Source organism: Pelobates fuscus, chromosome 5 (genome assembly GCF_036172605.1).
Source record: "Pelobates fuscus isolate aPelFus1 chromosome 5, aPelFus1.pri, whole genome shotgun sequence".
Classification (NCBI taxonomy): Eukaryota; Metazoa; Chordata; class Amphibia; order Anura; family Pelobatidae; genus Pelobates; species Pelobates fuscus.
The window spans coordinates 95,569,359-95,594,401 of record NC_086321.1 but is presented as its reverse complement, the minus strand read 5'-3'; the positions used below and the strand labels follow the sequence as shown (position 1 = coordinate 95,594,401).

The 25,043-nt window shown below is 45.0% G+C and overlaps 1 protein-coding gene across 2 annotated transcripts in view; it reads left to right on the top strand.

Moving 5' to 3' along the window:
- Positions 1-25,043, top strand: part of SGTB (small glutamine rich tetratricopeptide repeat co-chaperone beta) — a 93,912-nt gene that overhangs the window by 10,447 nt on the left and 58,422 nt on the right. For both annotated transcript variants that reach the window (XM_063456920.1, XM_063456921.1), the window contains exons 2-3: positions 3,541-3,662; positions 14,210-14,313. In XM_063456920.1, coding sequence (XP_063312990.1) covers positions 3,563-3,662; positions 14,210-14,313 — 204 coding nt within the window. In that variant the 5' untranslated portion in view covers positions 3,541-3,562. The remainder of the gene's footprint in view (positions 1-3,540; positions 3,663-14,209; positions 14,314-25,043) is intronic.

Here is a 25,043-nt window from a genome sequence, read left to right as displayed (position 1 = left end):
TTGTTCACTAAAAGCCAAATCAAGACTGCATGGATCTGAATACTGCTACTTCAGATGGGTCTGATTGCAGCACTGCAATTCATATTAAATGGAAGCTGTAATGGTACACACAACTCAGGTTCATTTTAACTAGCAATACATTTCATGCTTACATTGTTTAGACATGCTAGAAATTGTCTGTTTTAATTTTGAGCTGTCTAAAAGTTTTAGCCCTTATGCATGACTGGGGTCTAATGCCATGGATTGAGTGACATGGACAGCAAGAGAAGCCTCCTCGAGGTAGTTCCTTTGCTCCGTGTCAGTCTTACTCCTCAAGTGCTCGTATCACACACTTTCTCGGGGAGTATGGGACTATTCAATCCGATGTACTGTCAGTGAAAGGAACATTTCAAGCACCATAATCACTACAGCTCACTTTAGTGCTTATGGTACTCAAGCCAATTTTGAAATTTTTTACTTCTTACCTGGGCTCTCAGCCAATAAGCTAAACCCTGCATTGCTGGCTTAGCTAAAGAGCCCTAATAGAAGTTCCTGCTAAGGAGATGGAAATGGAGGCATGGTGTGGAATCCGTCCGTCCCCAAGTAAGAAGTCAAACCTTTTGGGGGGCGCCAGGGGATGACCTTTACCATAACTACTTCAGTGATTTGTAGTGGTTATGGTGTTTGGAGTGTTCCTTTAAACCGGCATGTCTGCATCGTTGGAGAGGATTGCCATGCTTGGGACATGTCCACAAGCAAAGCCAGTAGCAACAGAGCAGTGGCAGCAGTAGTTACAATAGTGCTGAGAATGGCAGGACTGATCATGAGAGGTTCACCTTAAAATGGCTCTGGCAAACTGAATCCTAAAGGCAACCGGACTGTAATAACAGACACATTTCCCTGGTAAAATTTCTTGTAGGAAATACACTTCTCAAAAAAATAAAGGCGACACAAAAATAACACATCCTAGATCTGAATGAATTAAATATTCTTCTGAAATACTTTGTTCTTTACATAGTTGAATGTGCTGACAACAAAATCACACAAATTTAAAAATGGAACTCACATTTTTCAACCCATGGAGGTCTGGATTTGGAGTCACACTCAAAATTAAAGTGGAAACACACACTACCAACTGATCCAACTTTGATGTAATGTCCTTTAAAACAAGTCAAAATGAGGCTCAGTAGTGTGTGTGGCCTCCACGTGCCTGTATGACCTCCCTACAACTCCTGTGTATGCTCCTGATGAGGTGGCGGATGGTCTCCTGAGGGATCTCCTCCCAGACCTGGACTAAAGCATCTACCAACTCCTGGACAATCTGTGGTGCAACGTGACGTTGGTGGATGGAGCGAGACATAAAGTCCCAGATGTGCTCAATTGGATTCAGGTCTGGGGAACGGGCGGGCCAGTCCGTAGCATCAATGCCTTCGTCTTGCAGGTACTGCTGACACACTCCAGCCACATGAGGTCTAGCATTGTCTTGAATTAGGAGGAACTCAGGGCCAACCGCACCAGCATATGGTCTCACAAGGGGTCTGAGGATCTCATCTCGGTACCTAATGGCAGTCAGGCTACCTCTGGCGAGCACATAGAGGGCTGTGTGGCCCCCCAAAGAAATGCCACCCCACATCATTACTGACCCACTGCCAAACCGGTCATGCTGGAGGATGTTGCAGGCAGCAGAACGTTCTCCACGGCATCTCCAGACTCTGTCACGTCTGTCACATGTGCTCAGTGTGAACCTGCTTTCATCTGTGAAATGCACAGGGTGCCAGTGGCGAATTTGCCAATCTTGGTGTTCTCTTGCAAATGCCAAACGTCCTGCACGGTGTTGGGCTGTAAGCACACCTGTGGACGTCGGGCCCTTATACCACCCTCATTGAGTCTGTTTCTGACCGTTTGAGCAGACACATGCACGTTTGTGGCCTGCTGGAGGTCATTTTGCAGGGCTATGGCAGTGCTCCTCCTGTTCCTCCTTGCACAAAGGCGGAGGTAGCGGTCCTGCTGCTGGGTTGTACTGGCCTGTCTCCTGGTAGTGCCTACATGCTCTGGACACTACGCTGACAGACACAGCAAACCTTCTTGCCACAGCTCGCATTGATGTGCCATCCTGGATGAGCTACACTACTTGAGCCACTTGTGTGGGTTGTAGACTCCGTCTCGTGCTACCACTAGAGTGAAAGCACCGCCAGCATTCAAAAGTGACCAAAACATCAGCCAGGAAGCATAGGAACTGAGAAGTGGTCTGTGGTCACCACCTGCAGAACCACTCCTTTTTAGGGGGTGTCTTGCTAATTGCCTATAATTTCCACCTGTTGTCTATCCCATTTGTACAACAGCATGTGAAATTGATTGTCACTCAGTGTTGCTTCCTAAGTGGACAGTTTGATTTCACAGAAGGGTTATTAACTTGGAGTTACATTGTGTTGTTTAAGTCTTCCCTTTATTTTTTGGAGCAGTGTATATATCTTTTTTTTTTATTTTTATTTTTTCCTTCCTCATATTGCTGAGACTGTCTGCATAATTTTATTGTTTACTTTTAAAGGGAAAATTGAACAGAATACATGTTGATATAATATCTGAATTGGCATTGCTACATTAATTATATTGACTTTGCAGTGAATATGTACAGGGTTTTAAATACACTTTTTAGTATACTTGTGGTATTTGCACTTTTCCATTGGTACGATTTTAAATTGTTTGAGATATAATATTGTAAGCAGATCGCACTAATTTAAGCGCTCCACCTTTTTCAGTAATTGGGAAGTGCGCCTATCGGTACATTTCCAAATGTGCATTTTGTGAATAGTTGAATAGGTTTCACACAGCAAACCTTTATCTGAAATATGAAAGTTTGAGTTTAAACAAAGAAAAGCAAATATAGTGTCAAATAGTTGCAGTAATGTGACAATCTTGGGCTGCCAGGGACACCCCTTTATTATTAAACCATTTAAAGGAACACTCCAAGCACCATAGCCACTACATGGCAAAGTCATTAGTTATACTTCCCCCTCCCCATTGTGCCTGCACCATAACCACTTCTTCAGTTGGCTGTAGTGGTTATGGTGCTTGGAGTATTGCTTTAACGCTGTATAGAAATATTGAGCGGGGGGGGGGGGACTACAGGCCCCATAACTTGTCCCTAGCTTGTCCCGTTTACGTATTGTTTCTTTTAAAGGTATCCTTGTGATTTATAAAAAAAATTATTTGTTTAAAACAATGAAAAAGAAAAAATAAAGATTAAAAAAAAAAAATTATTTGTATTTTTCTCTCCCCACTGCCTTGGAGAACGTTTAATTACAGAATCAGTTTTTTAGTTGTGTTCTGTTTTGGAAGCTGGGTTTGAATTTTTGTCTTAATCCAGCCCTGTTTGTATACATTTTTCATCCAATAAAATTGTATTGCTGCAAGAATAGCAATTTATGTCTCTCTATATTTCTGCCAGCATCCACAGCTGATTTATTATACATCAGATGCAGGTTTCATTTTTTACCATTATGTTTGGCACCAAGTGCTTCCATAGGATCTGATTTCCATCTCCTTGTTAATGTGATTTAGGTGGTTCTCATCAGCTGAAAACATGTCATCTATCAAACGCCTGGTGTATGCAGTCATCCAGTTCTTAAGAGAGCAAAGTCAGCGAGATGATTACACGTCAGACGAGCAGGAAAGTTTAGAAGGTAAATAATTAATATGACGAATCCATTACTATGAGCAAGCAGCATTTGCAGGAGGTCTTAACGCAAAGGGGCGGATGTTTTAAGACTTAGTGGTGGGTTCCATAAAAGGTCCATACATAAAATGCCTGAAGTACTATATTGCTGCTATTAGATGCATGTCATCTCAAGCAAGTGGACTTGATCACATGTATCTACTAGTTCTTAAAAGCGTAACATTCATTGAGTGCATAGCTAGCAATAGAATCTATGCAAAACTGTGTTTCAAACAGTTGTCAGAATCAAATTCCTTTTAATCGACAATCAAAAGGAATCAGTCATTCGGAATTTACCTTTGTAAATCTTGGTAAACGAGTAAGACTCCACAAGTAAATACCGAATGATCGATTCGTCTAGGTGTAGATAAAAAGGATATTATTAATTCGGACGAACTGCTCATAATTTCTGCACAAATCTAGTAACCCAAAATAGCCATTCCATAAAGAAGGAAATTTTTAATTATTTTATACTTAAAAAAAAAAAAAAAAAAATCTGTATTCTTAATTTTATTCTTAATCTTTTGTAGAATTATTGGTTAGTGAGGTGTGGAGGGATATAAGGAGAGAATCTGCTGTATATATTGCCTTTCAATACTTTCTACAGGTTCAGCAGACCAGTATAGGAATACAAACCTGTAACTTGTATGGCTCTACATGTGCATGTTACCTACGTATGGTAAATGGAGCTGCTTGACTGCAACATCTGTGTCTTAAAACATTGTGGGTTTCTATAGAAGTCTGCACATACTGCTTGATATATGCCTATAAAGGAGAGAACGCTACTTTTTTATTTGTTTTATTTATTTTCAATATGCGTAAATAAAAATGAGTTGCTTGTTTAATTTTTTTCGTCAATCATTCTTTTTTTTGAGGCATTTGGTTAATACATAGCATACAAATGATCAGGAGTTAAGATAAAGTACAATCAATCAATTCGACATTTGCATATTGACAAAATACTCCTGGATTGAGCAGCCTAATTTTTCTAAATCTGAAAACAGAAAATAAACCAGCAACATTTACATGTCCTCAGATATTTAAAGGAAAAGAAGTCAAAGGTAGACACACGTGTGGAGTATGCAATATACTCCATAGGTGTCATAACTAGCATTATGTACTAAACAAACCGAAACAAGCCTAGGCCCCACTTTCCATGTGGGCTGTACTCCACCATCTTGAATTGTGGTGGTAGGTAGCTAAAATGATTTGCAATGGCTTACTCAGCACAGGAGAAACATCTGGTTGACATTGGCAGCCTAGTGGAGACCAGGATATTCCCCGCCAGTCCAAGGTGGGGGGAGGGGTAGGTAGGAGCACAGCAGTTCTGTGTTGGTATATAGAGAGCAGGAAGACTGTCCACCTCTCCCCAGCAAGAGGCGGCAATAAGATTTCTCAGACTCCCGGTGGAATTATGACATGAGTAATGCTCTTTAGGTAAGTCTGGGATTCCACCAACATGGCCCATTTTAGCAGGTGGAATAGCTCCCTGGTTGGTATGAGCACATCCAGATCAGCAAAATATTCAGGAGCTCGTGTGCCTCTGTCTGCTATGCTTAAAGGTCAAGCTCCACGCCCCCCCCCCCAAAAAGTCATTTTTATTCAGGCCCATTTCTACCAGCAATGCGAGACGGATGGCTTCACTCATGTCACATATTCATCCGCTTATAAAAATGTGGTTAATGACATTTACTGTCCACACAGGAAAAGTTGTGCCGAGCAGCAACCTAATCAACAGAAGGGTTAATGCTGAGCAGCAATTATGCAAATGAAAACCTCGTAACTGTCTTTGGGGTCAAAGGCCGGTTACAGCCTATCAGATCTAGAGGAGGGGTATTTAGGCCCAGTTCACATCCTGCTCAGTGCCCTGTCGTGGTTTCCCTTGTGGTTGTCCAGGAGCGCGTTCCTGTTTATAGTTTTTGACTTTGGCTTTGTTTATTGACTTCTCTATATTCTGGTATCCTGACTCCTGGCTTTCCTCATCGCTGCGTCCCTTTCTGTGTTCCCTGACCTCGGCTTGTATTTTGACTATTCTATGTACGTTAAATCCGGCCATTCTAAGGACCGGTAATACGTTCCTTATTTGTCATCCGTGCTATACAGTTCTACGTGCTGGATCGTACAGTAATCCTGACATTACGACATGGCCATAGATCCTGTAGAACTGTGTCAGCACATAGCTACTTGCAAGAGGAAATTAGAGGAGAATGATCACCACATGGATCAATTCGCTCAGGCTTTCAGTACGCTTCTTGCTAGAACGGCGCATCTGCAGCCTGCAGCGTCTCCTCCTATAGCACCTCTACCCTGTGTACCTCCGCCCACTGTTAATAGGACTCCTAGCATCTCCTTATCGCCTTCCCTACAGTTTGATGGCAATATCCAGGAATATTAAGTTTTCTTAATTAGGCGGAGAACCATTTTGAGGCCTCACCAGGGTCGTTCCCCACTGACAGAGCAAAAATTGGTTATCTAATGAATCAATAAAAGGGCAAGACCCCTGCCTGGACTAATCCGTTGTGGGAGAGTAATCGGAGCATTACTCATAATTACCAGGAATTCCTTGCCATTGGGTAGAGAGGATGACGCCTCCACTGTCCTAATGCACATCAGACAAGGTAACTGTAAAACTGTAAACGTGTCCAGCTAAGTAAGACTTTCATAGCATGGCACATGCTGTACAATGACTTGGATCGACAGGGGAAGCAACTGATTCCCCCTGAGGTGTCCCTGAGTGAGAGCTGCAGAAAATCACTGCAGTGATAAGCAGATGTATGCAAGGAGACCATAACAGAGACCTCCAAGTACTATACTCTGTGCAAGGAGTATTGGGGTGTCAATTCCCCATGTCACTGCTTTTGCTGTCTTGCAGTGAACATATTAAAATAAATACTTTTGACTATTTTTCGGCTTGTTTGCACAATCTGACATTTTTTTTATAGTCCTCTGAGATGACCTATTTTATGGCATGGAATCTGAATTTATATTTACCTCGGCGTAGCTATATATAGTGGGTGGAAAGGTTGTTATTAATCACTGTCTATAACATTTAATTCAAGGTGAGAAATGTCATTTTCTATTTGGAACAAGGCAGAGATGAGTCATAAAATTGCTGACCACATGCAATCTGCAAAAAGCAAAGAATTGGGTTATTGCATTGTATTTATTAGAGATCCGCTAAAATGGCCAAAAAATTTACATATCGAGATTAAAAACACAAACTGAAATTACATTATTTATAGCGTCAGGTTCTGCAAGTGTATTTAAATTTATTATTATTATTATTTTATTATTTATATAGCGCCAACAAATTCCGTAGCGCTGTACAATGGGTGGACTAACAGACACATAATTGAGATCAGACCACTGGACGTACAGGAACAGAGGGCGTTGAGGGCCCTGCTCAATGAGCTTACATGCTAGAGGGAGTGGGGTATAGTGACACAAAGGGTTAGAGTAGGGGAATTGGTTTGTTAGAGAAGGGTTTATTACGTGCTTGGTAGGTCATTTTTGACAGTTGCAGGAAAGGAGTCGTGGGGGATGAGAAGCCTGCTGACCGTTTAATTGATATGCTTTAATGAAGAAGTGAGTTTTCAAAGATTTTTTGAAGGAGTGGAGGCTGGGTGAAAGTCTGATTGAGGAGGGAAGGGAGTTCCACAGAATAGGTGCAGCCCTAGAGAAGTCTTGAAGGCGAGCGTCAGAGGTGGGGATCCAGGCAGAGGATAGGCGTAGGTCTTGGGATGAGCGCAGGGGTCTCGACGGGACATACTTGTGTATGAGGGAGGATAGGTATGTTGGAGCAGCATTATGTAGGGATTTGTAAGCAAGCGCCAGAATTTTGAATTAGGCCCTATATCTAACTGGAAGCCAATGCAGGGACTGACAGAGCGTGGAGGCGTGGGAGGTGCGACCGGACAGGAAAATAAGCCTCGCAGCCGCATTCATTATAGATTGCAGTGGTGCAAGCTGGGAACATGTAAGACCAGTGAGAAGGGGATTGCAGTAGTCGAGGCGAGAGAGAACAACAGCATGAACCAGTATCTTAGCCGCGTCCGGCGTTAGATATGGGCGGATGCGCGCTATGTTCTTGAGTTGGAAGCGACAGGATTTGACTATCGATTGGACATGGGGAGTAAAAGAGAGGGGTCAGAATCGAAAAGAACCCCTAGGCAGCGAGCCTGTGAGGTAGAGGTGATAGTAGCGCCGTTGACTTGGATGGAGACAGACACAGGAGTAGCAGCACTTGAGGGAGGAAAAACTAGAAGTTCTGTTTTTGTACCCATTATTGATTTGGTGGTGTCATCATAGTATAGCCACATAGACAAAACAGATCTCCATAATCTTTAGTTTAGGAAGGTGATTTTAAGTAGCTTTAAAATATATTTGCCAGAAGCTGAGGGGAGTAAAGTATGAGAGGTCTGAGCTGTGAAATCTGAAACTGAAGACTTTTATCATACCCATCCAAAGTCTGGGTGAAATTCACCTGCGTTTTAAATGTATGCGTTTTTGTTAATCTTCTCTTTCTCCTGAAACAATGTTAATGGATTTATGGTTCTGTCAAGGTTCTTCCTAAGAGAGTAATGCATGTTTTTATTTACAATATGAAGCTGTCTTGCACACTTATGAACTGTTGCATATAGTGCAGGCATACTCTACTCTCAACCTTGCCTTTCTAGATTATACAGTTGTTTTGAATCCCCAGTATAGGTATGTTAAGACTCACTAGTGCTTTAATGCAGAAGGATTTCCCACGCGTTTTACTGTGAAGGGATAGTAATCCTTATTAGTACAAGAGCATTTATGGAGAGCTTTGGGCATTTTAAAATTGCAGAGAAGTAAATTAAATAATGCTGCACCTTCATGTTTTTCATACTCCATTTTTTAAATCCCGAGTATTCTCTATATAGTCTTCCTCCTTGCCGCACTGTCAGCAAGTAGACTGGCATATTAATAATAAGTCTCCAGTGTGCAATAAATTATTAATATGTCCTCTGTGTATGTTGAATGTGTGATCCTTGCGGTCCCTGTGTATACATGCATTTTTATTAATTTTTTTGTTGTTGTTTTGGCTTTTGTGGGGATATTTATGGGATAATAATAGTAAACAGTTGAGAATTGCCCACTATTTCAATTCTCAGATCCCAAAGATCGTTATCGTGTAAGTGAAATGTATTCCATATAAATAAAATCACAATTTGTTATAAAAATAGATACAATTTATTGTGACAATTTCAATAACAATAATAAGTAACATGCGTGACAATAATCAATGAATATTTAGTATAACATGGTATGCAATACAATGGCAATACACTTTCCAATGGTTAATATAGCTTCAATTGTCAAGACAAGATTTATGACTGCTTCACAGAGAACGAAAGTGAAAGTTTACACACACAGAAAAGCTTTCGTGTAGCGTAAGGCCATAAAACTTGGCTAACAGTTAGAATAACCATTTCAATGCTGGCTAGACCTCCTAGGTAATTAAGATCTATTCTCATGTACCGTATATACTCGAGTATAAGCCGAGTTTTTCAGCCCATTTTTTGGGCTGAAAAACCCCAACTCGGCTTATACTCGAGTCAAGGTCTGTATTATGGCAATTTGCATTGCCATAATACAGACTGGGGGGAGAGGGGGGCTGGCAGAGCTGTAACTTACCTTTTCTGCAGCTCCTGTCAGCTCTCTCCTCCTCCGCGCCGTCCGTTCAGCACCTCGGTCAGCTCCCAGTGTAAATCTCGCGAGAGCCGCGGCTCTCGCGAGACTTACAGTGTGAGCTGATAGAAGGAGCTGCACGGACGGCGCAGAGGAGGAGAGAGCTGACAGGAGCTGCAGAAAAGGTAAGTTACAGCTCTGCCAGCCCCCCTCTCCCCCCCACTGAACTGCCACTGGACCACCAGGGAAGGAGAGCCCCCCTCCCTGCCATGTATCAAGCAGGGAGGGGGGGCGAAAAAAAAATAAAAAATATAAATAAAAAAAGAAATAATAAAAAAAATAATAATAATAATAATAAAAAATAATAATAATAAAAAAAGGGGGTATAAGGACCACTGTGGGAGGGGGGGGGGGGTATAAGGACCACTATGGGAGGGAGGGGGTGGGATAAGGACCACTATGGGAGGGAGGGGGGGTATAAGGACCGCTATGGGAGGGAGGGGGGGGGGGATAAGGACCACTATGGGAGGGAGGGGGGGATAAGGACCACTATGGGAGGGAGGGGGGGGGGATAAGGACCACTATGGGAGGGAGGGGGGGATAAGGACCACTATGGGAGGGAGGGGGGGGGGATAAGGACCACTATGGAAGGGAGGGGGGGATAAGGACCACTATCGGAGGGAGGGGTGGGATAAGGACCACTATGGGAGGGAGGGGGGGAGAAAAGGAACACTATGGGAGGGAGGGGGGATAAGGACCACTATGGGAGGGAGGGAGGGGGGGATAAGGACCACTATGGGAGGGAGGGAGGGGGGGATAAGGACCACTATGGGAGGGGGATAAGGACCACTATGGGAGGGAGGGGGGGATAAGGACCACTAGGGGAGGGGAGGGGGAAGTAAGGACCACTAGGGGAGGGGAGGGGGAAGTAAGGACCACTAGGGGAGGGGAGGGGGAAGTAAGGACCACTAGGGGAGGGGAGGGGGAAGTAAGGACCACTAGGGGAGGGGAGGGTAAGGACCACTAGGGGAGGGGTGAGTCAGGACCACTGGGGAAGGGGGGTGAAGGAACACGGGGGTGGGGAGGTAAGGACCACTGAGGGAGGAGGAGGGGAGGTCAGGACATATGGGGGGGGGGGGGCAAATATCCTTGCACCGGCCCTGCACACACTGCATTCATACACTGCATTCATACACACACACACACACACTGCACTCATACACACACTGCACTCATACACACGCTGCACTCATACACACGCTGCACTCATACACACGCTGCACTCATACAAACGCTGCACTCATACACACGCTGCACTCATACACACGCTGCACTCATACACACGCTGCACTCATACACACGCTGCACTCATACACACACACGCTGCACTCATACGCACACACTGCATTCATTATACACACACTGTAAATAAATATTCAATTAATATATTTTTTTTAGGATCTAATTTTATTTAGAAATTTACCAGTAGCTGCTGCATTTCCCACCCTAGTCTTATACTCGAGTCAATAAGTTTTCCCAGTTTTTTGGGGAAAAATTAGGGGCCTCGGCTTATATTCGGGTCGGCTTATACTCGAGTATATACGGTAATTTTAAATAAAATAACAATTAAACCAGTTCATTAGTCACTTCCTGGAACCATCCAATAAGAGTAATTTACCATGTTCTATAAGCAGAATTTTAACTTGCCTAAACAGATATTTTATCTTATTTTAGAGCAAATCAATACACCTGGATAAATATCACGATATGCTAACATGTGACATGTCACATAAATACATAATTATTCATTTCTATCTGCAGTATAGAATGTCTAATTATATATTCTTTAGTAACTAAGATTTCTAAATATCGAAATCTAATCGTGATTTATCCAGTCATATATCATGCTAGTAGATTTTTTTTAATTAAATTAGATTAATTAAATGAAGCCAGTATATTTACCAATTAAAGAGATGTTCTCATCAGATGTTCTTGGGTAGCTAAGTGTCCAGGAATGCTTCTTTCTCGCTCTCTGCTTTTCTTTCTTTGCCTGCTTTCACCTGCCTTGCCCCCGACTGCTCACTCTCTTGCTTTCTCTGCATACCTCTCTCTTCCCTTTGTCTTAACTTTTAAAGGAAAAATTCACTAGGTGATAGACCAATAGAAACACTCGGGGTGTGGTTACCTTCCAGATAACAATTTAAGTATTTGGTCTATAGAGGGCAGTCTCGTCCCACTAAACATACCTATCCAGGAAAGAGTTAACTTTTCCTAGTGGCTATTTTGACGTCATTTAGCTTATCTTTATGGTTATTCATAATTTAAGCTTTCTGTCAGTTCAAAAGAGTTTCTTTGGGCTTTCTTCAGACTATGTGTCTCCAATTCCTGCTGTAATTTCTAATATGACAGTTATAACGAAGTATGACCCCTAAACTTACAATGGGACGTTATACAATATCGAAAGTAAAATTTAATTATTTAATCTTCTTTGTCACAAATGTCTGGGTTTAGAATTAATTATATTCCATTAGCATTTAGACAGTCCTATCACTTGATTTGTTTATACTATGCATTCCTTTAGCTCTGGCAAAGTGGTTAGTTTTACAGAAAGGATTGAAATTTTGTGTCTTTTATTAACTTGAAAATAACAAAATGGAATCTGATCTGTTAAGAATAATTCAGGCAATATACACTTTAATTTCTATCATAGCACAAAATGTCTGCCGATATAAATACCCTGACACTTTTGACTAATAAACCTCCGCCATTACATTCAGCTCTGTCCACATCAGAGTGATGGGGCTTTATTTGAAATACTGGTAGACATTGTTACTAGTAAAACCGCAAACATATTGTCAATCTCTGCTAAGAAGATCATTTTTATTTTATTCTACATATTGCATTTATATGTTCAGCTATGCACGCCATACCTGCATTCAGGGAGGCAAAATACAAAGCTGAAAGATTCTCCAAGTGTCTGTGTGTGTGTGTGTGTGTGAAATCCTAGTTTACCTAGGGACCCAGTCTGTACTTTGAACGCTATACTTGGTAATAGTAAGGAGAGTTAAAGGGCCATTTTCAGAATGATATTTTGAGCAAGTGTTTATTGTGTATCAAAGCCAAACTGCTAATGTAATTAGGAGCCTTTTACCTTCTGCTCCGTCTCAAACTATGTTTGGTTACTGTAACTGAAAAGGAAGCATGAGCACAGCGATATTCTTACTCTTTATCCAGGGCTGGAGTAGATAGTTATCGTGGGTGTATTGTTACAGGGCCCACGCAGTGCACGGTTACTCTAGATTTGGGTCCGCTTTCAGCCATTTCTTATGCTGGCTCTCATCCTTCTGGTGTTTTCTTGGATGCTAGCTGCTGCACAACGGAGACCTTATATGGCTCCAGCCTTTCGTCCCTTTTTGACGATACGAATGTGATTGCATCAACAGGCCGATGTCGGATATGCACAATTTGGCATCAGATGGGTGCAGCCAGCCTATCACAGCCTCTCTAGGGTTATAAACTTATTTTTGCCTTTGTACTGTGTCCTGTCATGGCTTTCCTTTGTGGTTATCTGAGAGCTTGTTTATCTCTTTGGTTACATTGGCTTTTTTTTTTTTTTTTACCTCAGATTGTCCGTGGATCATTCTTTATTCTATTGTCCTTGAGCTTTGACTTGTCTATTTTATTACTTTACACTCTATCTCCCTGACCTTGGCTTGCATCTGACTTCTCTATTTTGCTTTCTGTCTTGCCACTCTAAGGCCCGGTAATACGCTTATGTGTATTATTCTACTTATCTATAGTTATTAACTTAAAGGTACACTATAGTCACCAGAACAAATTGTTTAATAAAGCAGTCTTTGTTTATGGATTATGTCCTTGCAGTCTAACTGCTCAATTCTCTGTCATTTTAGGAGTTAAATCACTTTTGATTCTGTTTATGCAGCTATAGCCACACCTCCCCTGGCAGTGTCTCACACAGCCTGCATGAAATAAAATGGTTTCAATGTTTCCTTACTTCAAAGGTTTTTATCCCTTGCACCGTAAATTGGACTTTAATCATGCACTAGAAGCATAAGAAATTCTAAATAAAACATAATGTGCCATAAAGGAAGTGTAAACCTGAGATGACTCTTTACAGGAAGTATTTATGAAAGCAGTGCAAGTCAGTTATTCATTATGACGAGGGAGTTTTAAAGGGAAGGAAGACATTTGGGCGAATATAGAAAAATGTCAAAAGAATGTAGGAAAAATATGCACGCACAATGGATAAAAAAACAAGCAAACAAACACTTCAGAAACCACAAACAATGCAGTTTCACAGAAATACACAACCACATTCAATCACACTGCCAAGCTGCACGTACACCCCATATTTCCACCTATACAGCCATGTTACACACAATACACTCCCACATCCACACACAACCATGCCACATGCATAATCTCCCATACTCCAGCAAATTCACATATATGGTCATTCTGCACAAATACATACCAACATGTCACAATCTACAAATTCACACACTACACAAATACACCTCTTGTTTCAATTTGTGTTATCTGACTCCGTAGAAACACTGCCAGGTGTCTGGCATCAAACACCACGTTTTTGAAAATGCTTAGAATTGTAATAATTTTTCAAAGGGTCCACATGGGAGAAAAAGTTTTCCACTTCAGTGAGCTGTAGAATTTTTGAAAGCGTTTTGAAAAGATCTGATCTGTTAATGTAGGAGTACTGATTTAAACCTGCGCTTTAGACTGAATTCTGTGCCTTGCATATACACTCAACTTCCCCTGAGTTTGCCTGCAATTGTTGTGTATGGTGGACTAATGAATGCTGCTTGTTTTTGTTTTATTCAGTTGCAGTGCAGTGCTTGGAGACTGTTTTTAAGATTGGTCCAGAAGACGCACATCTTGCCACTTCGAAGTCCTTGGAAGAGGTTTTCTCACAAGCCCACCCTATGGTAATTTGTTTTATTTCAGGAAAACACGACCTCCTTAAATGTTGTGTTTTATGTTGAAATTGATTTTGCCATTTGTGTAACAATTTTAGAACTTCACATTCCCCTTTAATGTTTTGATGACATTGGTGATTTTTTTTCTCAGTGCTGATGTCATAGTTATTGTACTTGCCATGTGCCGTAGATTCTATATGTGCCTAACGTAGATGATTTGTGTAAAAAAAAAAAAAAAATCCAGCTTATGTCAGTTGTCTCTTTTATTTCTTGTTGACATATCATAGTTATGTATTTTGTCAAAATTAAAAAAAAAAAATGTAAACAAAAGAAAATCCTCTTAAAGACAGCAATGTTTTTACAGCCTTTTAATCACCCACACAGGTGAGAAATTTCAAAAAAGAGTGTGGGACCCTAAACATCGTAATAATGGGGGGACCAGACATTGATTCCCTGTATTTTTTAACCATGTGCAGCAGACTGAGCGGTGTTAATACTTCGTAGAGCTGCCTAAATCAAAGTATAAAACCATTTTTATCTGTATTGTGTGAACTCCAAAACCTATAACCTAATAGTAGTACTCCTAACATCAATCTCTAGTAACCTTACCCAAACATTTTTCCTTTACGCTTATACATGTGTTCCTGACCTTTAATTCCCAACCCTCGTTATTATTAATAATTGTTATCTCAACTCTTCCTTGGTGAAATACAGTAGACCTTGAGAAGCCGTGAAAGAGGGAAAAATCGAGTATATCAGAATTTATTTCAACATATTTGATTCACATATTTTAATCCAATCTTTTACATTTGAGGTGGTGTATCTTTTATGAGTTTTAATGTTCCTCACTCTACTGTATAAACTGCATGTCATAGTCAGTTTGATGGAGTCACCGTGAAAATAACTTGTCTTGTCAGCAGCTAAGGGCAAAACCAGCCTAGAAGATGAATACTGTATATGCAGTATAACCCAAATGTATTGTGACACTTATTTAGTGACCCTGGAGAGTAGGAATTATCTGACACCTTTTATTTACATTTTTTTTTTTTTTACATTCTTTATTTAGTTTTTCAAGTCCGGGTTGGAGACAGAAAAAAGAAAGGGGGTGGGGGGGGGTATCAAGTATCAAGTTACATTGTATGACATATGCAATAACAGAGCGTCGGACCCGGTAGTAGGTCGGAGTTAAGATCAGTGTTTTACTCGTAACTTATGCCCCATCAACTCGCCGTATGTCCGCCTGGGCGGGTCTCATTCGAAAGTCTTGGGGTATGGCTTGTGTGTGCAATATGCAATATAGGTGAGTCTGTGGTGTTCAGGGGGATGTAGTCGTTCGTTGGTGCTTGTTGGGAGGTTGTCACCTTGCATAGAGGGAGGGGGTGAGAGGTCCATGGGTGGTAGGCTTTCGGATTCTCGACCTGGCGGGTTGTCAGAGCTCTGGCGATGTTCAGTCATGATATGTCACGGACAAGAGGGAAGGGAGGGGAGGTCTGGGTCGGGGGTTTTCACAGTGGTGTAGGGGTAGGGGTAGCTGGTTTGTTTACCAAGTGTCTCTTGGAAGGTTAGGTATGTGGGATCAAGCCTGTCCCCGTGCGGTGTAAGACGTCCAGGGGTACCATAGGAGGGCACATTTGTCCGAGCGCTCCTGCAGGGACTCAGTCAACATTTCCATATTATGGATTTTCTCTACCTTGTCCACCCAATGTTTGTAGGTGGGTACTGTCTGGTTTTTCCAGTTCAGTGGGATGAGGCTTTTTGCGGCGGAGAGCAGGTGTATCGTGAGGGATTTTTTGTATTGTTGTGTAGGTGTGGATGTGTGGTGAAGGAGCATTGGCAATGGTTGCAGTGGGAGGTCTGAGTCTGTGATTTCCTTGATCTTAGTGTGTATCAGGCGCCAGTATGGAACTATGCGGGGGCATGACCACCAGATGTGGAGGTTGGTGCCCAGGGCAGAGATACATCTCCAGCATTCTCCAGAGGCTGTGCCGTGCATGTGTCTAAGTACGTCTGGGGTCCTATACCATTGTGTGAGTAGTTTATAGCTCATCTCTTGGTATTTGGAGCTAATGGAGCATTTATGAGTTAAAAGAAAGATTTTTTTTTTTCCCCACTCCTGGGTAGTCAAGTGCGTACCCATCTCTTGTTACCATTTTTCCGTGAACCCTAGTGGGCTTTCATTGCCCAGTGACTGTAGGCTTGTGTAGAGGTAGGATATCGCGTGTTCTAAGTGTTTTCTGTCTGTGCATAGTCGTTCGAAGTCAGTCAGTTGTCTGTGAATGTGATCTTTACCTTGGAGGTTCGTGTAGTAAGTGTCACGATTCGGGGAACCCAACACGCTAACACACACACACACACACACACACACACAGAAAAGGTGCAGTACCGGACCTTAGAGTGGCCGGGCTAAGCACACACAGAATAGTCAGGAGACAAGCTGAGTAAGGGGAACCAGAAGACAGAATAACGAGAAACAAGCCGAGGTCAAAGGGTAGGAGAAAGTCACAAAGTCAGATTAACAAGCCAGAGGGTACGTAACCAGAAAACACAAGTTCAGTATCAATACTAGCAAGCAAAGACCACAACAGGGCACTGAGAGACAGGAAAGGTAAGTATTTATATCCTTATCTTAATTCTGATTGGATAACTTCCAATCAGAATTAACAATCACACGTGGGGGATATCTATACCCCCCACTGTGATTGTAGCGCTGTAGCTTTAACGCCGGGTCACGTGAGTGACCACGGCGTTCTGATATCAGTGCCGGCTCCCAGCGTGCAGCGTTAGACATGCTGCCGCTGGGAGGAGGACACGAGCGGCGTGTCAAAGGGAGAGGACGCCGCGCGCTGACCGGTAAGGGGACCGCTGGCGGCGACGGACCGAGGGTGAGTGCTGCGAGAGGATTGCAGCCTCCCCTCACAGCTGCCCGCGGAGCCCTGACAGTAAGTTTTCACCTGGTGGTAGTGGAACATGTCGAGTGGGGTCGGTCGCTGTGTCGTCACGACGTCGGGTAGCGGTTTGAGGGCCCTGTCAGTAGTCCATTGGTGTAGGTAGATCCAGTCCGTCTGGTGGAAGTTCCGAAAGGCCGCGGAGGGAAGGCCCTCCGCTAGGTTTGGGTTATATGTGATCGGGGTGAGCGGGTTAGGTGATGTGGTTAGTCGGTGTGTAAAGCGCAGAGTGCACTAGACCCCAAGGGTGGCGTCGATGAGTGGGTTTTGGGTTCGGAGCTCCGAGTAGGTGAGCGAGCCAAGCCAAAGTCTGGCTGGGACTGCCTCAAGTGTCTGCTGGACCTCCATGGACACCCATCGTTTGGTACTTGGGCGCGCGTGCCAGTCCACTACCCTCTGCAGGTGTGTGGCCTGGTAGTATTGCTGCACAGAGGGTAGCCCGGCTCCCCCCGCAGCCTTTGGTCGTTCCAGTGTGGTCCTGCGTATGCGGGAAGCGGAGGGGTTCCATATAGAGCTGCGGATGTCTCGTGTCAGGGTGCGGAAAAATGATTGTGGTATCGCAACGGGTAGCGTCGCGAATAGGTACAATAATCTGGGGAGGACGTTCATCTTTAGCGCTTGTATGCGGCCGAACCAGGTGAGGTATTGCGGCGACCAGCGGAGGATTTGGATGCTCGCGAGGAGGGGGGGAAATTTGTTTGATAGAGTTGTGTGAGATCACGTGGTAACCACGTGCCCAGGTACCTCAACTTGACCGGTCGCCAAGAGAAGGCAAACATAGTGCTCAGGCGGTCAGCCAGCTCAACGTTTTCTAGTAGAGGCATGGCTTCTGATTTGTCCAGATTCAGTTTCAGATTGGAAACTTGGTGGTAGTGGTGAAATGCCTTGAGGAGGTTAGGGATTGAGATTAGGGGTTGTTCCAGGAAGAACAGCATATCGTCCGCATAAGCTGCAAGTTTGTGCACCTCCGCGTCCAGCATCAACCCCGTAATGCCCCCGTCCCGTCTGACCGCCCCTAGAAATGGTTCCATGGGAGAGGGCAAACAGGAGGGGGGACAGCCTTGGCGCGTACCGTTGCTGATGGGAAAATGTTGTGTAAGGGTTCCGTTGACGCGGATCCGTGCTGTCGGCGTCGTGTACAATGCCGACACCCAGGTGCATAGCTGAGGGCCAAATCTGAAGTGGCGGAGAGTAGACGTGAGATACGTCCAATCTACCCGATCGAACGCCTTTTCGGCGTCCGTCGATAGCAGTACGGCCTCGCGTTTCTTGGTTTTCGCCGTATGAATGATGTTGAGAGCCCGTATCGTGTCGTCTCTGGCTTCCCTACCCGGGATGAACCCGACTTGGTCAGGGTGGATAAGGTCCGGGAGGATCGGAGAGATCCTACGGGCCAGGGCCTTGGCAAAGAGCTTGAGATCCGAATTCAGGAGCGAAATCGGGCGGTAGCTCGAGCAATTAGTCGGGTCTTTACCGTCTTTGGGAATTATTGTGATTGTAGCGGCCAAGGTGTCTGTTGGGAACCGTCCGCCCTCGCGAATCGAGTTCAATCCTATCAGGAGTTTGGGCAGTAGAGTGTCGCTGAAAGCGTGAAGGTATGAGAGCGGCAGCCCGTCAAGGCCGGGTGCCCTGTGTGGTTTCATGCTTTTCAGGGCTCCCTTGAGTTCTTCAAGGGTTAGGGGTTGCTCCAGGTCCTCCGATTGTTCCTGGGAGAGTGTTTTGGTTATGTGTTGGGATAGGTAGTCAGTGATCTTCCGTTGATGTGTCTGAGGGGCTGTCCCGTGAGTGGCCTGTGTTTGATTGTATAGGTCTTTGTAATAAGCCTGAAAAGCTTCAAGTATCCCTTCCGGGTGTCTAGTGCTACGGTGGTCCCGTGTGTTTATTTTATGGATATGTTGTGCCCTCCTCTTTGCCTGGAGCATCTTTGCTAGGCGTCGACCGCTTTTGTTAGAGTGTTCATAGAAGTACCTGGCCGATTTTGCCAGGGTATGCAACAGCCCCTGAGAGAGATGGTCTCTAAGTTCTCTCCGGGCTTCGGTCAGTTGCAGGTAGGTGTTATCGTCTAGTGTTTGTTTATGTGTGGTTTCCAAGGGATACCTTGGATGTGAGGTCGGTGATGTGCCTGTGTCTGTCTTTTTTGCGCTGTGTGCAGATGGCGATGTAGTGGCCTCTCATGACACATTGATGTGCTTCCCAGATCGTCAAGGGGGTGTGTCTGGATTGTCATTAGTGTCGAAATATTGTGTGATCGTTTGAAGCACGGATGCGCGGGAGACCGGGTCGTTCAGCAGGGTTACGTTGAGCTTCCACTGTCTGTCTCTGGGTTTATAGAGGGGCAAGCTTGTGCGTACTTTAACCGGAGAGTGGTCGGAGTGGGTCGTGAGTCCAATGTGTGCGTCATGTAGTAGGGTGAGGTATTCCTGGGGCATAAATATGTAATCAATGCGGCTATAGTGGTGGTGGACATGGGAGAAGTGCGTATAGTCCCTGTCGTCTGGGTGTGCGGTTCTCCAGCAGTCTACAAGACCCAGTCCATTCAGTGCCCTGGTGGCGGTCCGTAAGCAGTGTGGCGGTAGTGTGCTAGTTCCGCGAGACGTATCCAGGAGTGGGTCTAGTGGCATATTCAAGTCCCCTGCTACCATCAGGAGGCCCTCTCTAAATTTGTTAAGCTTGGTTAAGGTGCGAGAGAGAAAGGTGTTGACCTCTGTTGGGTCAGTATATGCAGGCAAATGTGTATGTGTGATCGGCTATCGTACCCTTGACAAAAAGGTATCTCCCTCCAGGGTCTGTGTGGGTCGCAGTATGGTTGAAGGGTACGGTGTGCGCGAAGAGTATCGCTACACCTGCTCTCTTGGAGTCTGGGTGATTGGCGTAGTAAGCCAAATTGAAGCGTTTATTTTCTAGTTTAGGTGCGTCCGGGCCCCGAATGTGCGTCTCCTGCAGGAACGCTACGGACACCCTCTCCGCCCATAGACGGCGGAGCAGGTGGGAGCGCTTCTCCGGCTGGTTAAGGCCCCCAGTGTTGTTGGACCAGTATGTGAGTAAGGCCCGGGCTAATCCCCGTCTTGGTCTCTGCAGGGTGGTCGCTCGAAGGTGGGGGGGGGGGGTCCATTGGGGAGGCGAGAGCGTCAGTGGGGGGGGGGGGTCAATGCAACGTTTGAACCTAAACCGGTTGGTAACGTTCAGGAGACTGTTAAACAGGAGAGTCTCGTCGAACCCCCGTCCTCTGTACAGGGGAGGTCAGTTGCGTGAGGTGCGAGGAGGGCCACCTACGGAGTCTGTTCCACAAATAAGTGTGTTGTCAGCACCTGTGTCCCGCGGCACCCAACCCGCCTTGTGGGGTGGCTGTCGTGATCTCCGCGAGTCCGGGGGCGGAGGGGAAGTGGGCCAGAGGTAGTCGGGTGCGCAGAGGTGCCCCATTTGCGTGTTGGGGGTGGGTCTGTCGGTGGGGGGGAGGGGGTGGAGGTGTGGGCCCTCAGGAGAAACATTCGGTTTGTGGCAGTGAGATATGTCGGCATTTTAAGTAAAGATTAATACAACATATATTAAGTAAAGAGTTATACAACATATATTAACATTGCAACCTACGCCGGGGGCAAAACAGTGGCATAGTTTGGGCGTCCTGAACATTTATAAAAACAAAAATAATGAGCACATTGTATGTGGAGTCGGCCTCTGCTACCATGACCTGTGCGTAAGCTATCTTACTAGACGGTGATATGGCTATGTGCCTGCGCTTTTCTAGGTTTTGCGGCCCAGTCCCCCCTCCCAAACAGTCCGTCTCTTCTTGACCCACCCCGCATGGTCGGCTGCCCCCAAACATCCCACCCACGGTGCCACCCCAAGTCCAGGGTTACTGTTATGGACCCATGTCCTTGTCCCGCTAACCAGCGGCCAACTCCACAGTTCTCACCCCGCCCAGTACCATGGTCGTTAGGTGCCTTGGGGTCACCACCCGTTTGGGTTTCCCCATGTGGACCGCGGATTCTGATTAGGGTCTGGGCTTAAGCGGGTCGGGGCCTGGGAGCGAGTGCAGCGTGCGACTTACTCCATCTGCGGTCGAGCCACGCCCCCCCTTTTATTTACATTTAAATATCACATAAGGGCAATTTGTGATCACACAGTCAGAATTCTGCTAGTAAAAAAAAAAATTAAGCAGTATTGCATATTTACCAAGACCTTTTTCGCTTGGAATGACCATATTTTGGACTGATTGAACCTTTTTAAAACTTCATTGTGCTAAAATGCTGCTTGTTCAATTATTTAAAAAAAAAAAAAAAAAGGTTTTACGTCACTAGATGACTTAAGTACCCACTGTATTGTACTAATGTACTTTGTTGACTGGCAACATATGTTGTAATTAAAAATAAATAAAACACATTGCAACACTCTGTAATGTGGCTTCTGCATCATAGGCTAATATGGTTACTCCAAGCTGTAGTACTGACATTGGGATGCACACAGCATTGTCTTGGGATCTAGAAACAAATATTAATATGCCATTCCTATCTTACGGTCCTAGCTTGAACAATGAAAAATAAACCAAGGCCGTTATTTCTTCAGCACCAAATGTTATAGTTGGTAGTTGTACTCAGGCAGGTAGCATTCTCCTGAGTGTACATCAGTCATAATTTGGTATTTGATGCTCTGTATGTATTCAGCAGTCTGTGTGTATTAGCAGCGCGTGTGTGCGTGTTCAGCAGCGTGTGTGTGTGCGTGTGTGCTTGTTCAGCAGTCTGTGTGTATGTATTTAGTAGTCTGCATCTCTGTGTTTGTATTTAGCAGTCTGCGTGTGTGTATGTGTGGGCATACAGAAGTCTGTGTGTGTTTGTATTTAGTAGCGTGTGTATGTTTTCAGCAGTCAGAGGGAAGAATGGTGAAAGAAATAGAACCAGAATATCAATCTTTTATTAATGGTATGTACACACATTGTTATATACTATATACAGTCAATGACATACTCAGACATTGTAAACACACACTCAAAGTATACAGATCATACGGTTATACACATTTAGACAACGACAAACTACTATACACATTACACACACTGCCTCACATTCACAAAGCTATACACACAGTCAGACAAAGTACAAACATTGTAAGTACCGTATATACTCGAGTATAAGCCGACCCAAATATAAGCCGAGGCCCCTAATTTTACCCCAAAAAACTGGGAAAACGTATTGACTCGAGTATAAGACTAGGGTGGGAAATGCAGCAGCTTGTACTTGTAAATTTCTAAATAAAAGCAGTTAATTGAATATTTATTTACAGTGTGTGTATATAATGAATGCAGTGTGTGTATGAATGCAGTGTGTGTGTATGAATGCAGTGTGTGAGTGCAGTGTGTGTATGTGAATGAAGTGTGATGCAGTGTGTGTTTGTGTATGTGTTGGGGGGTGGGCATTTTGATTGTTTTTATTAATTATTATTAATATTTATTATATTATATTAATTATTTATTTTTAAATTATTATTTTAATATTTTTTATTTTTATTTTATAAATATTATTTTATTTTATTATATTAATATATATTTATTTTTTGTCCCCCCTCCCTGCTTGATACATGGCAGGGAGGGGGGCTCTCCTTCCCTGGTGGTCCAGTGGCATTGGCATTTCAGTGGGGGGGAGGGGGGCAGGCGGAGAGCACTTACCTCTCCTGCAGCTCCTGTCAGCTCCCTTCTCCTCCGCGCCGGTCCGTGCAGCTTCTCTGTCAGCTCACAGTGTAAGTCTCGCGAGAGCCGCACTATGACCCCGCGGCTCTCGCGAGACTTACACTGGGAGCTGACCGAGGTGCTGAACGGACCGCCGCGGAGGAGGAGAGAGCTGACAGGAGCTGCAGGAGAGGTAAGTAAGATCTCTGCAGCCCCCACAGCCCCATTGTCTGTATTATGGCAATGTAAATTGCCATAATACAGACATTGACTCGAGTATAAGCCGAGTTGGGGGTTTTCAGCACAAAAAATGTGCTGAAAAACTCGGCTTATACTCGAGTATATACGGTAGTTTATTAGTGATTTATGGAATTTTCTTCTCCCAAATGTTCTCATTCTTGTATGTATGTCGTGCCATGTGATGTCATGCATATATAATTATGCAAATTAGAATGTCCGGTATTTTTGGGGGGAACAAAAAGCTTTAGGCAGCATCAGGGCTGGCCTTAGGCCTTTAGGCGCCCTGTGCAAAAAATCTTCACACCCCCCTTGTCATCCATGTATGATGTAATGTTTGTGTTGTCTGTGTATGTGATAGTAGGTGTGATGACTGTGTGTGATATGTATGCTATGTATTGGCTGTGTGTGATATTTGTAATGGGTGTATTAACAGTGTGTGATATGCGTGTATTGGTTGTGTGTGAGATTTGTGCTGGGTTTATTGGCTGTGTGTGATGGTTATTTAATTCAGATAAAAACATGCATTTAAGCCTGTGTGTGAATGCAGGTGTATATTTTTGCAGAGTTATGTGCACATAGTCAGATGCACACAGTTATACATATACACTGTCAAATCCACCACATGCACACAGTCGCAGGTAGATAGTCACATACACAGGATCAGGCAGAAACACACAGGTACAGGAAGTAACACACATACACAGTTACAGGTAGATAAACACACTCACACACAATTACAGGCAGACAGCCACACACACACACACACAGGCAGCCACACATACAGTTTTACACATACTTACATGCAGACAGACACACACACACACACACAGAGTCAGGCGGCCACACACACACAGGCAGGCAGTCACACACACAGGCATACAGACAGCCAATCAAACACACACACACACAGGCAGACAGTCACGCACACACACGCAGGCAGTCACGCGCACACACAGGCAGACAGTCATGCGCGCGCACACACAGGCAGACAGTCATGCGCGCGCACACACAGGCAGACAGTCATGCGCGCGCACACACAGGCAGACAGTCATGCGCGCGCACACACAGGCAGACAGTCATGCGCGCGCACACACAGGCAGACAGTCATGCGCGCGCACACACAGGCAGACAGTCATGCGCGCGCACACACAGGCAGACAGTCATGCGCGCGCACACACAGGCAGACAGTCATGCGCGCGCACACACAGGCAGACAGTCATGCGCGCGCACCCACAGGCAGACAGTCATGCGCGCGCACCCACAGGCAGACAGTCATGCGCGCGCACACACAGGCAGACAGTCATGCGCGCGCACACACAGGCAGACAGTCATGCGCGCGCACACACAGGCAGACAGTCATGCGCGCGCACACACAGGCAGACAGTCATGCGCGCGCACACACAGGCAGACAGTCATGCGCGCGCGCACACACAGGCACAGTCATGCGCGCGCGCACACACAGGCACAGTCATGCGCGCGCGCGCACACACAGGCACAGTCATGCGCGCGCGCGCACACACAGGCAGACAGTCATGCGCGCGCGCGCACACAGGCAGACAGTCATGCGCGCGCGCGCACACAGGCAGACAGTCATGCGCGCGCGCGCACACACAGGCAGACAGTCATGCGCGCGCGCGCACACACAGGCAGACAGTCATGCGCGCGCGCGCACACACAGGCAGACAGTCATGCGCGCGCGCGCACACACAGGCAGACAGTCATGCGCGCGCGCGCACACACAGGCAGACAGTCATGCGCGCGCGCGCACACACAGGCAGACAGTCATGCGCGCGCGCGCACACACAGGCAGACAGTCATGCGCGCGCGCGCACACACAGGCAGACAGTCATGCGCGCGCGCGCACACACAGGCAGACAGTCATGCGCGCGCGCGCG